The following is a 12,521-nucleotide window of genomic DNA, read 5'->3' as shown; positions in this document are numbered from 1 at the left end:
TGATGTGAGGAACAGGTTTTGGCACATAAGCCTGAATAAAGAGTCAGGTGTAACACTTTGGCTGCTACAAATGGCTGTGCATGCTGATGGGCATAAGCTCATTACCAGAGGTGGTCCAGAGAAGACTCACCAAACCACTGGAAGGACTGCTAGTGGTGAAAATAACTGCAGCTGTTATCTTCATTGTAGGTGAAGGGAGAAGTGACACAGAAGCTGAATGAGACTATGGCAGAGAACTACAAGATTTCCTACAGCCATGCAGGGACCAGAAAAAAAACCAATCCAGAAAAAAAAAGTTACTCAAACAGCATGAGATGACATACAATGGACAACTGATCACAGCAGAGGCACTGAAAGCAGATCCCAACAAGATTAAGGCAGTCAGAGACACATCAGCTCCAGTGCATATAGAAGGGGTACGGCACTTCAGAGGAATGATACATTCTCTGTCCACACCTGGCTGCAGTAGTAGAACCCATATGTCAGCTCACAAGGCAGGATGTGGAGTGGGACTAGGAAGGTCACCAACTCCAAGTATTTGACATGCTGAAACTAATAACAGATGCCCCTCTCCTGAAGTACCACCAAGTAGGAGAGCCACTGACCCTCCAGAGTGATGCACCAGAGAAAAGATTGGGCGTAGTTCTTTTGCAGGAGCAGATAGTCACATCCAAACAGAAGAGGTTACTTACCCTTGTGCCTTAACTGGAGTTCTTCAAGGTGTGTATCCCTGTAGTAGCTCCACTTCAGGAGTGCATGTGTCCCTGCACCTTTGGTTGAAAATTATTGGTAGCAGCACCTATTTGGCCTGCACATGCGCCCTACACATCCTCATTCCCCATCTCAAGAACATATAGGGCTGCATGGGCAAACTGCCCTCAGTTCCTTCTCTACCACAGAGTTCCACAGGGGAAACTCCAAGGAGAAGGGAAGGAGGGTGGGCAGTGGAACATCTTGAATAACTCAAGTTACTACAGAAGTTAAGCTCTCCTTCTTTGAGTAGTGTCCCTATGGATGCTCCATTTCAAGTGATTTCCAAGAAGTACCTCCATAAGAAGGAGGGAGCTTTGGAACAGAGTCCAGTACTGAAGAAAAAACTGCATTGCCAATTGCAGCATCTAATCTAGAGGCAAAGCAGCGCATAATGGTTGGAGAAAGTATGTACAGAGGTCCAGGTTGCATCTCTGCAGATTTCAGTAACTGGAACGTCTTTGAGTAATGCCACAGACATAGATTGACCAGTAGAATGAGTTATTACTCTAGAAAGAGGTTGAATATCAGCCAAATCATAACATGTGATAATATATACCCCAAGATCCATCTTGAGAATCTTTGAGAGGAGAGTGCGGATCCCTTGGATATGTCTACAGCTGAAGCAAAGAGTGTAGAAGACCTTCTGAACAGTTTGAGTCTGTCCAGATAGAAGACTAATGCCCTTCTCACATTAAGGATATGGAAGGCAGCTTCTTGTCTAGTCTGATATGCTTTTGAGAAAGTAACTGGGAGATAAATGGTCTGATTAATATTAAATTAAGAAGACATCTTAGGCAGAAACTTGGGATCTGGTCGCAAATTACCTTTTCCTTGAGAAACACTATAAAAGGAGGGTCTGACATTAAAGCCCCCAGTTCTACCCTCTGGGCAGAAGTGCTGGCCACCAAGAAAGCTGTTTTCATGCATAAATAAAGCAACAAACATATTGTAGCTAATGGCACAAAAGGGTGTTATTGTAAGGCAATTAAGAACCAGGTTCAAGTCCCATACTGGAGTAGGTTCTCTAATCTGATGCAAAAGATTCATCAGTCCTCTGAGAAATCCTGAGTTTGCAGAATGAGTAAAGATCAAAAAACCTTCTACTGATGAGTAAAAGGCTGTAATAGCTGCCAAGTCAACCCTGATGAAACTTGCAGTGAGACCTGAATTCTTTAATTGGTCAAGGATGGTGGGAAGAGAAGAGAACAGGAGAAACTTGTTGACAGGTATACCAGTGATAAAATCTCTTCCATTTTTGAAGGTAAGTATTTCTGGTAGATGTTTTCTGCTGTTTAATAATATATGTTGCACCTATCTTGAACAGGAGGTCTCTGTCCCCAAGAACCATTCAGGAGCCATGCCTGGAGTAGAGGAACTTTCAGATTGGGGTGAAGCATCTGATGAGCATGCTGTGACAATAGAATGCCAACTAGCTGGAAGTCTCATCAGTGGACAAGAAGCAAGTTGAATGATGTAAGGTTACCAGACTTGCCTCAATCAGATTGTTGCAATTAAAATGACCCTAGCCTTGTCTTGTTTGATTTTGTTCAGTGCTTTCCAAAGTAATGTTGGAAGGCCTCTCATCCATGAGATGAGGAAGAAATTGAGTGACCGCAGAACCCGGTTGACTAAAGACACTTGCTTGTCCAGACTGTTTGTTTGGTACGTAGAGTGTCCTGAGCCATCCCTGGAGGCATCAAAGATGTAACCTAGTGTTTTGGGTTACAGAAACACGGCTCAATAGTGATTGAGGGTCTAGTCTCCTCTTCAGCAACATTTCTTGCACTTCGTGTTGGCGGCAGTTGCAAAGAGGTCTACCTCTGGAAGCACCCAAGTTAATAATATGTTTTGTGAGAAATGCCTGCTGAGGTCATCAGCCACAGTGTTTTGCACATCTAGAAGGTAAGAAGCTGAGATGACTCCTGGTTGGGTATGCACCAATTCCAGAGTTTTATTGCTTCGGCACAGAATGAGGGGGAACATCCTCTCCCTGACAATTGATATAAAACACACATGCCACGTTGTCTGTCATGATCTTGACTGATTTGGTCTGATCAGAGGAAGAAATTGAAGGCAAGCATTTCTGACCTCTCTCAACTCTAGAAGGTTGATGTGGAGTAACTGCTCTGGATGACCCTTTGCCCTGGATTGTGTGAGGTTCCTATCCCCAACGCAAGAGGAAAGTGTCTGATGTTATCACGATGGTAGTGAAATTGTGAATAAATGGGACTCCTGTACAGACCTTGGAAGGATCCTTCCACCAGTTGAGTGACTGCAGAACCTGGTTGACTACAGACACTTGCTTGTCCAGACTGTTTGTTTGGTATGTAGAGTGTCCTCAGCCATCCCTGGAGGCATCAAAGACATAACCTAGTGTTTGGGGTTACAAAAACATGGCCCAATAGTTGAAGGCAATTCCTCACTCAGGTTTGAGGTTGAACTGAACTGCTAAGATACTTTAGGGTGAGAAATCTATCAGTAGGTAAAAGTAAGCCCTGCCTGTCACTGCATTCAGAGATGTCCCTGTGAAATCTCTTCTGTTCCCCTGGTGTTATCTGGACTGGTGATCTGCTAGGTCATTCCAATCCTTAACTCTGGGAGCCAGCCTTACCCTGCTCTACTGTGAGAACCCCCACTCCTGGGTTTTTCACGCACAGCCTCTGGCATGTAAGCTGCTCCTTGGATTGTGCAACCAAATGACACTAGCCAATATCTCCGGTCCCAGACACAACCCTAGGAACCTCCGTCTTGCAGTGTCCAGTTATGCCTGCTGGACACTGCAAGCTTATATGAGTTTGTCAATTTAACAAAGAAATTGATATGCATCAGGCTTGTTATCCCAGGGGGAGTCTCTCACATGCTTCAAACCAAATGCACTGCTTCAGGTAAAATAAACAAACAAATTTATTAACTACAAAGATAGATTTTAAGTGATGATAAGTCAAAGCACAACAAGTTAGAGTTGGTCAAATGAAATAAAAGCAAAACTCATTCTAAACTAATCTTAACACTTTCAGTATCCTTACAAACTTAGATGCTTCTCACCACAGGCTGCCTGGTTGCCCTTCAACCAGGCTCTCCCCTTCGATCAGCACTTCAGTCGCTTGGTGATGTCTGTAGATGGAGGTGGGAGAGGAAGACATGGCAAACATCTCTCCCTTTTATCATGTTCTTTCTTCCCTCTTGGCTTTGCCCCCCACTTCAGGGTCAGGTGACCATTACCTCATTGTAGTCCCAAACTGACCAAAGGAAGGGGGATGACTAACTCGAGAGTCCAACAGACCCTAGGCCAGTGTCTTTTGTTCCTGTGAGGCTGGGCTGGCTTTGTCCCATACATGCCCTGATGAGATGTGAACTGCCTCTCTGCTCTTGGAGAAGTTTTGCCTGGGCCTGTTTTAAGCCACGAGGACACATTTTCAGCATCATAACTATATACATGAAATTACAACCTATAACATTACTATAACATTACTGTAACAACAATTACTATGACATCATTATAGCAACAATGCTCAGTGCATCATGAGCCTTCAGAAGACACCTGACATGACAAACTTTGCACTGGATGCCACACAATCATTTTATAAGGATGCACATGGGGGTGTAGGGCATTCCCCCGAGGTACAGAGTGTCCCCGTGAAATCTATTCACTGTACTGGTGTCAAAGCAGACCTCTCAAAATTTAGTTGGAAGCCTATTTTGGAGTAACAAGCTTGTTTGTACTGCCAACCATTTCTCTCTTGATAATATCAGCCCCTGAGCAACCAATCCTCCTTTGCCAGCTGCTGTTCTTCCCTGTCTATAGACGGGGTCTGTCAAGGGGATTGAGATCCTCTCCATTTCCTTGAATGATAAGAAGGAGATTGGCTCCTGCATGGTGGTCTCCAGTATGCCCCATAGGGCCAAGGTGTCATTTTGACAATGCTGGTTCTGACAGGGCTGACCAGACCATTACCATGCCAGAAGCAGATGACTTCCAGCTCTAAAGCGAGAGTCCCTGATTTGTAGAGAGAGGTCTTATCTTGACCTGTGTGATCTGAGGAGGAGAAGGTTCTCTGCTGGATAATGGAGAAAAAGTGTCCCCCAAACATTGGTACTGGTCAGAAATATGCACTAGTGCCAAATATAGAGATATAGGTGCCAACAGTGGTACTGGGATGAAGTCACCTCCACCAACATTAAATCAGCTGGTGCTGTTAAGACTTCCATCAACGGGGCTGACGTTGGTTCTGGTGCATATGTTGAGATTAGTGTTATCGCATTTGGTACACATGCCTAAAAGTACTAGTAACAGGCATTGTGCTTCTTCAGTACCTAGCCATAGCTGAACCGACATCACTTGCCTCTGGTGAATGAGCAAGCTTCCCGGGAGAGCAAAGATTTGGGTCTCCTTATGGGAAGAAACAGACTGGTGACAACATGTTGGGTTTTGCATGCTAGCTAGCAGGGTCACTGTCTGACAATGTCTTAGAAGAGGCAGGATCCATGTTAGAAGTTGATCTTCACTCTTCAAGGTCTGAAGTTCTTCTCATTGATGGTTTGAGCAAGTATAACTTCAAACAAGTGTCCTTGGACTTTCTCGTTCTTGTTCTGAAGGAATGACACACTAAGTAGCAGTCTGGCGCACAGCTGTCACTGAGACAAAATAAGCTGTGGCTGTCCATGGGTGGAATAAGAACATCCCAGGACAGCAATTGTTTGAAGCCTGAATCATAGAATCTTAGAATATCAGGGTTGGAAGGGACCTCAGGAGGTCATCTAGTCCAACCCCCTGCTCAAAGCAGGACCAATCCCCAATTTTTGCCCCAGATCCTTAAATGGCCCCCTCAAGGATTGAACTCACAACCCTGGGTTTAGCAGGCCAATGCTCAAATCACTGAGCTATCCCTCCCCCCCATCCATCACTTTGGCCTCGATAGTGGCTTAGAGTGCTAAGACACAAATTAAATTTAGGTTTTTGGAGGGTTTTAAAATTAAAAAAAAAGGGGGGAGGCCAGTAATTTAAAGGGCATTAACACTAACTAGTCACTTAATTTGCAACTGAAGCAGATTGCAGTAAGGGTAGTGGGTGGACACTGCTTGCTCCATCTAACTGCCATGGATGGTAAAAGAGTAACGAGGGATGGCTCTGGCCTTTATGCCAGCGTGGGGGAGAGGGAGGGTACACATGGTACAGGTGTGGCCCTGCAGACACTGCTATTCAAATATTCCTATTTTGTGAACATGAGGTGCATGCACAAATAGAGTGGGATCCACACAAACAGTCAAAAAAGAAATAATTTCCCATCTTCTGTTTTCTAAGTGTATAATAAATGCAATGGGCATTTAAAGATTAAAACTGTGAAAAGTATTTGATGTTCCTTTACTTGAAAAAATCAATTAATCTGGAAGATTATTTCAATTTTCTAATGTTAACATTTCATTAAATTGAGCAGAAATATACAGTTTTCATTTTCCTCAGTATACAGGAAAGAAAGAATTTCTATTTGTTCCCAGAGTGACTGTGTCTACAGTCAAACAATCTTCAAGAGAAGTCTCAGTTCACAGTTAGATAGGGAAAGAGAATGAGTAATTTATACATACTGTGAAAAGGCCACACATCCGTTCTATCTTCTCTGGATTCCTGGGGCCTCCGTTCTTGTTTAATCTCACCAGAAACCGCTCACTAAAAACCAAAGAAAACAAAGGAAACTTACTTGCAACAAACGTAAACAAAAAAGAGTAAATATTTCAAAATGTGTGTTAAACCCTGTCATTTTTGAATTTCTCAAAGCATAAGGAATTGTATTCAGTGACTCAGGTAGAATTACATTGTGAAGCCATGAGTAATTATTGTAGAAGGCTTTGTTTTACAGGAAGTACCTCTTCATGAAAAGCTGCAGTGCTGATACATCTTACTGGCAGATTATCATACTAAAGTAACAGACTTGGGTAAAGGCTATTTTTCAAGTGCATGAAGTCTCATGAAAGCACAGGACTTGAACAAGTGCTGCAGATAAGGACTAAAAAGCATGTGGCAAAGCTCGGTGATCCAAGACTAGAATAGCAGGAATGCTGCAGTGCAGGATTGACGTCTATTGACAGAGCTGTTTGGGGTCAGAAGGTACTTCAGGTAAGAACCCGTGCGCATTTGCAGAGCTGTGTAAAGGAAACTTACATAGCACATGCCTGCATGATGCTTGGTTCAAGTTAGTTCTGTCTGCCTTTCACTTTCATGACCACTGAAATTCACTCAAAAATGTAAGAAATCAAAACAAAAGAAGGATACAGCGATGAGGAAAATGTGTCTGAAAGCTTATTCATTTTAAACAAATCCAATAAAATAATGTAGCAATTCTTGAATCTCAGGACCTGATTTACCAAAATTTTTATCATTCATAAATTGAACAGCCCTACTGCAAAGCGAGGATGGAGTCTAAATCAACAAAATGGGGTTGTAAACCAAATCATTCACCCACTAATGGGGACACAATATGGTAGTTACACAAAAGTCATGACAGAGAAGTTACTTATATAGATACACAAAACCAAGATCAGTAGATTTAATTATTTGCTGGGCTTGTGACTATGCACTTGTATACACATTTAAATAACTCTCAGCCTTCAGCTGTGCACATTAGAATATGTACCCTTGGTAACTTTTCCAACCTTGTGCAATTATTTAATTATTAATGTTCTTAAAGTGAGACATTTATTTGCACTATTAAACTTAAGATATGGGTGGCTCCATGGTTTGGGATGGCATCTGAAACACTTTGTTTCCTAGTCACCATCCCTCTAAAGCAGGGGTGGGCAAACTTTCTGGCCTGAGGGCCACAACTGGGTGGGGAAATTGTATGCAGGGCTGGGGCGGGGGCTGGGGTGAGGGAGGGGGTGCAGTGTGCAGGAAGGGGCTCAGGGCAAGGGATTGGGGCAGAGGAGGGGTGTGGGGTGTATGAGGGGGCTCAGGGAAGGGGGTTGGGGTTGCAGGAGGGGTGCGGACTGCGGGAGGGGGCTCAGGGCAGGGGGTTGGGGTGCAGCAGGAGGCTCAGAGCAGGGGGTTGGGGTGCAGGGGGGATGTGGAGTGCAGGAGCGGTTCGGGCTCTGGCCCGGCGCCATTTACCTAAAGCGGCTCCGGGGTGGCAGCGGTGCGCTCCAGGGCCAGGGCAGGCTCCCTGCATGCCTGCCCTGGCCCCACACTATGCTGCTCTGGGAAGTGGCCGGCACCACGTTCCTGTGAGGCCCCTGGGGGAGGAGAGGGCACAGGACTCCGTGCGCTGCCCTTGCCGCACCTCCAGGTACCTCTCCTGAAGCTCCCATTGGCCGCGGTTCCCCATTCCCGGCCAATGGGAGCTGCGGGGGGTGGTGCTTGGAGGCAAGGGCAACACATGGAGCCCTCTGCACCCCCCTTCCTTGCCCCCCCAGGCCGCAGGGATGTGGTGCTGGCTGCTTCTGAGAGTGGCGCGGGGCCTGCGGCACCACGATGGGTAATTCCTGAGGGGCCGGATCCAGCTCGCAGGCCACAGTTTTCCCACCCCTGCACTAAAATATCCTAGTAAATTATCAATAATTTTTGGCACCAAAAATGATCAACTAGCCAGTCTGTGGCTGAAACAGGATTGTGTGACCCTGTAATATAGAATATGCTGTAAAATTGATGTTCCTGTGAAATAAAATTCTTAAGCCATAAAAAGAGAAGTCTTAGAGCAGGGCCTATGTCATCCTGCTAGATGTTTAGGGTAAAAGACCATGTTTTTCAGATATTAAAACTTATTCCACAGAACATGAAGCATTTTGGGCACATTTCCTGCCTCTTCTGTTTCTTTTTACGCTTGTATCAGCTGCAATATAGGCCACAAACAATGTGGTAAAAATTAAGGTGAATGGTGTAAAAATAAAAGTGACAAAAATGCTTTTAAAATTTTCCAGGGGCACAAGATAGTTCTGTACCCACTAAGCTTCTGAATATATGGGAAGGAAAAATAAGTAGAGAAAATTCTCACTTCCATTTCTCCATGAATGGCTGTTCTTATTTCTGCTGGAGCTTCCTTCTGGCTGATTGGAGTGGAGTGCTCTTACAGCTGGAGCCGATGTAGTAAGAAAGAAGTGAATCTCAAGAACCTTGGAGTTGGATTTTCAAAAGTGTTCAGTGTTGGTGTAACTCTGTTCCCACGGAAGTCAATTGAATTTAATGGAAGCAGAGTTAGGCCAACATTAAGCATTTTAAAAAATCCAACCTTGACACTCAGAAATTTAGCCATGTGCAGGGTTTGGGGGAGCAATGCCCCCCAAGCAGTATATGTTAGTGGAGTGGTGGCTGGTGATGGCCTCCACCCAGGACCAGAGGAGCCCAGTGCCCCCAGTGGGTGGCAGCGGGAGAAGCGGAGCCACTAGGTGGTGGGGGGAGGGCAAGGAGAAGGGGCTGGCCCTGAGGATGGCTGGAGGGTTCATGGCCAGTGCTGCTTTGAGTCACCACACCATGCTTGTTGGGTCCCCTGGAGAATCTGCAGCAGCTGCAGGGATTGGAGCTTGGTGGTGCCGCTCTGCTTCCACCTGGACAATGCCATGACTGGGATCGGGACCAACAAGGTAACGGCCAGGCCTGGCCTGAGTGCCTGCTTCTTCCCGGCACTGACAGCCCCCGAGCCCTTCTCTCGTTCCCTGTTAGGCAAGGCAGGGTGCTGGGTGGGTGACTGGGGCAGGTCTGCCAGGTGAGGAGCACAGGGCCAGCCTTATGGGTGGGTGATCATGCAGGGTACCCTGGTCAGGGGGGTCACTGTGGCCAAGAGGCAAGTAGCAGGGTGAGCCTGGGGTGCGAGACCATGGAAAGGAGCTTGAGGCAATGAGGGGAGAAGGCAGTGGGGTCTGGGGGGGATGGGGTTTGGGAGGCAGTGGAGGCCAGGGGCTATGGGGCGGAAGCCCATGGAGGAAGCAGGGGCCAGGGGCGATAGATGGGGAGCTGGAGGGGTCCTGGGGTGATCAGGGGATGGGTGTAGAGCCTGGGGAGGCAGAGGGGCCCAAGGTAATGGGGAAGCCTGGGGAGACGGGGGCAGGGGCAACAAAATACAAGTTTGCCCAGAGTACCATTTTTCCTAAGGCTGGCCCTGGATGAGCTCAAGGCTCTCACATATCATCTGACCTGTTTTGCCACAACCTTTTCAACAATTTTTCCTGAAAAGGAAGACTAGACAGAAGTCAATAAATAGCAAGATTGTCAGAGCAAAGCCAATGGCTTTCTGAAGGTCTGCTGTTATTCTACCCCCATAGTGACACACACAATCCACAATGGGCCCAGTACTTCTTCGCTGGTCTCCAACAGCCAGGATGGACATAGGTTCAACTCAAGTTGTGGACCTGAGCATTTCCGCAAACTCAGACTCTGGATAAACACAGGAGGCAGAATGTCACATTTTTATATAGTCACTTTTCAGATAAGAATTACACTACAGTGGCTTTAAAGTTCTGCACCAATTTTAAGAGATATGAATGAACTGATAGCTTTCTTAAAGTAGCTGCATTCCCTGAGCCGCAGGAACTATACAAAGGAGACTTTTCCTATGCTCCCAAAAATACTTTTCAGAAAGACTTAAAAAATAGTTATTAGGTCACCTCTGCACAGACTTTGATCTCAACAGATGCAGCTATTTTAATTCTTAAACCAGTTTTATTATGCAGTCTTGCAGTTATATGAGAAAACATTTTTTTCATTTCTCTTGTAATTATAATTCATGTCATGTATCTTCTCCATAATGCTTTGTACCTGGTTGACTAGTTTCATCAAGGAAAACGTGAGTTCCAAAGAAAAGAACAGCAAATCCAAAAAGGCCTAGAATTAACTATCAAGATTGTTGCAGATAGCCATCATGACCCTCAAACACATGACAACTACTTTTGTAGCAGAGGTTCTAAGACTGTGTTTACTCCTCACTAAAACTGAATGTGATGGGGTGAACACACCTCTCCTGAGCACCCACCTGTCAGCCGGGTGTGAACCTGCACTCTCTCAGTTCACAGTGCTCCTGGTCAGCTGTTGCCCTCATCAGTGGCTCAGCCCTCTGGCTAAGTCAAACAGTCTAAAATGGATGAACCCCTTCCACGGTAACAAATGTCCAACAAGGACTATCATTATGCAGTCATTGGTATCTGCAGCCCTGCATCTGGGCTCAGTTCTCAGACCCTTCTGGGCCAATGTTAAGTCTGTCTCTACCCTGTTATAAAGCAGCACCCCCCAGGGCTTTCTCCCTGGAGACTCTTTGCCTTTAGTTGTTCTCTGGTGTCCCAGCTCTCCAGCCATGTCAATCCTTAATTTCAGTCCCCTTCGTGGGGGTGGCGGGGAGGGAAACAAAGTTCAACAAAGGGTTGGCCCCTTCAGGGTCTTCAGCCATGTCCCTGGGCCTATTTTGGGCTTTTAAGAGAGTCTTATCCCCTTCTTGGGGATCAGGCCACTTTTCCGGTGGCTGGGGGGGAGGGGTGTCCCAGGCCCACCCACTACTCCAAGTCCCAACCCAGGGACCCTATAGACAGCAGCCATTTACTGCTTTCGTTTACTTGGTTGCTGCTGCTATTCCCTGGGCCGCTTCCCACTCGGTCCCATCATGTTCACTCTACCTTAAATTATAGTTCTTGGGTTCTATTTGTCTCATTCCTTGTTTGCGCAGGGTTTCTTCCAGGCCTCTCGCCTGGAGAGATTTTCTGTCCTACCCTTGCTTGAGCAGGGCTTCCCCCAAGCCTCCTTGCCTGGAGAATTTCTCCATCTTCCAGGATTTCCTCAGCCTTCTGGTCTCAACCAAGGCCTGAACTGCTCAGGCCCAGCAGCTCCTTTTAACTGAGCCCTAATTGGCTGCTTCCCTGCAGCCTTTCTAGGCAGGCCTGAAGGACCCACCTTCACTGCTCATTTCCTGGGGCGGGATATGGTAGGACCACAAGGCCTCAAAGGACCTGGTACACCCTGTCACACCAAACTATAAAGAGTTCCAATACCTAAAAAAATTAGCCTTTTTTGGGTAAATGCTGGATGCAAATCTTCCACTGCTGTCTAATGCACAGTTGCCAACTTTCACGTGGTAAATACGCACCCCAACTTTCACACTAAGCCAAGAATTAAGTTAATCCTGTTTCAAAACAAGACCAAAACAAGCCAATCCCTAAGAACAAAGACATAAAAGAGAAAACTTAGTTCTTTGTTATTCTTGTTCTATATAGGTTCTTATACAGTGCTCATAGGATCTGAGGGCTAGATCCACAAAGGGGACTTAGGTACCCTGCCACCTAACGGAATCCACAGCTTTGAGTTAGGCACCCAGGCTTCTTATACAATGCATAATGAGAATAGACACCTAAGAATGGAATCTCCAAAAGCCTGCAAGCTGAGTGGAGAGCTGCCTAAGCTAGTCAATAGAAAATGCTGAGGAGAGGGGTTGCGCCTAAGCCTTCCCCTCAAAGCGAGTTAAGTGCCTAAGTCCAGGTTGCAGTGAGTAGCCTGTCTCTGCTTCGGATTCACAGCCATGAATCCTCCCTAGAATTAAGACACTAAGCCCTTTCTCACAAACAAGCCAAACAGGAGGTGGTGTTGGTGCCTTCATATAACCTTTATCCCAAGGTTAGAGCAGTCACAAATATTGTGGGAGACCCACATAAATTTAATTATTTATACAAAGTGGAACAGTTTCAACAGGAGAGATTGAGGGAGACCCACCTCAGAATAGCCTATAGCTCAGCGATTAGGGCACTCTCCTAAGAGATGGGAGATTTGGGTTCAAATTCCTGCTCCAATTTCTTTCCAGAGGGGG

General features: G+C 46.0%; 1 protein-coding gene across 6 annotated transcripts in view; it reads right to left on the bottom strand.

Moving 5' to 3' along the window:
* The window catches only part of DOCK3 (dedicator of cytokinesis 3), a 628,721-nt gene that overhangs the window by 198,298 nt on the left and 417,902 nt on the right, over positions 1 to 12,521 (bottom strand). For all 6 annotated transcript variants that reach the window (XM_074958290.1, XM_074958294.1, XM_074958289.1 and 3 more), the window contains exon 10: positions 6,337 to 6,418. In XM_074958290.1, the coding sequence (XP_074814391.1) occupies positions 6,337 to 6,418 (82 nt within the window). The remainder of the gene's footprint in view (positions 1 to 6,336; positions 6,419 to 12,521) is intronic.

Source organism: Natator depressus, chromosome 7 (assembly GCF_965152275.1).
Source record: "Natator depressus isolate rNatDep1 chromosome 7, rNatDep2.hap1, whole genome shotgun sequence".
Classification (NCBI taxonomy): Eukaryota; Metazoa; Chordata; order Testudines; family Cheloniidae; genus Natator; species Natator depressus.
The sequence above is the reverse complement of the archived record's forward strand: the minus strand, read 5'-3'. Positions and strand labels throughout refer to the sequence as shown.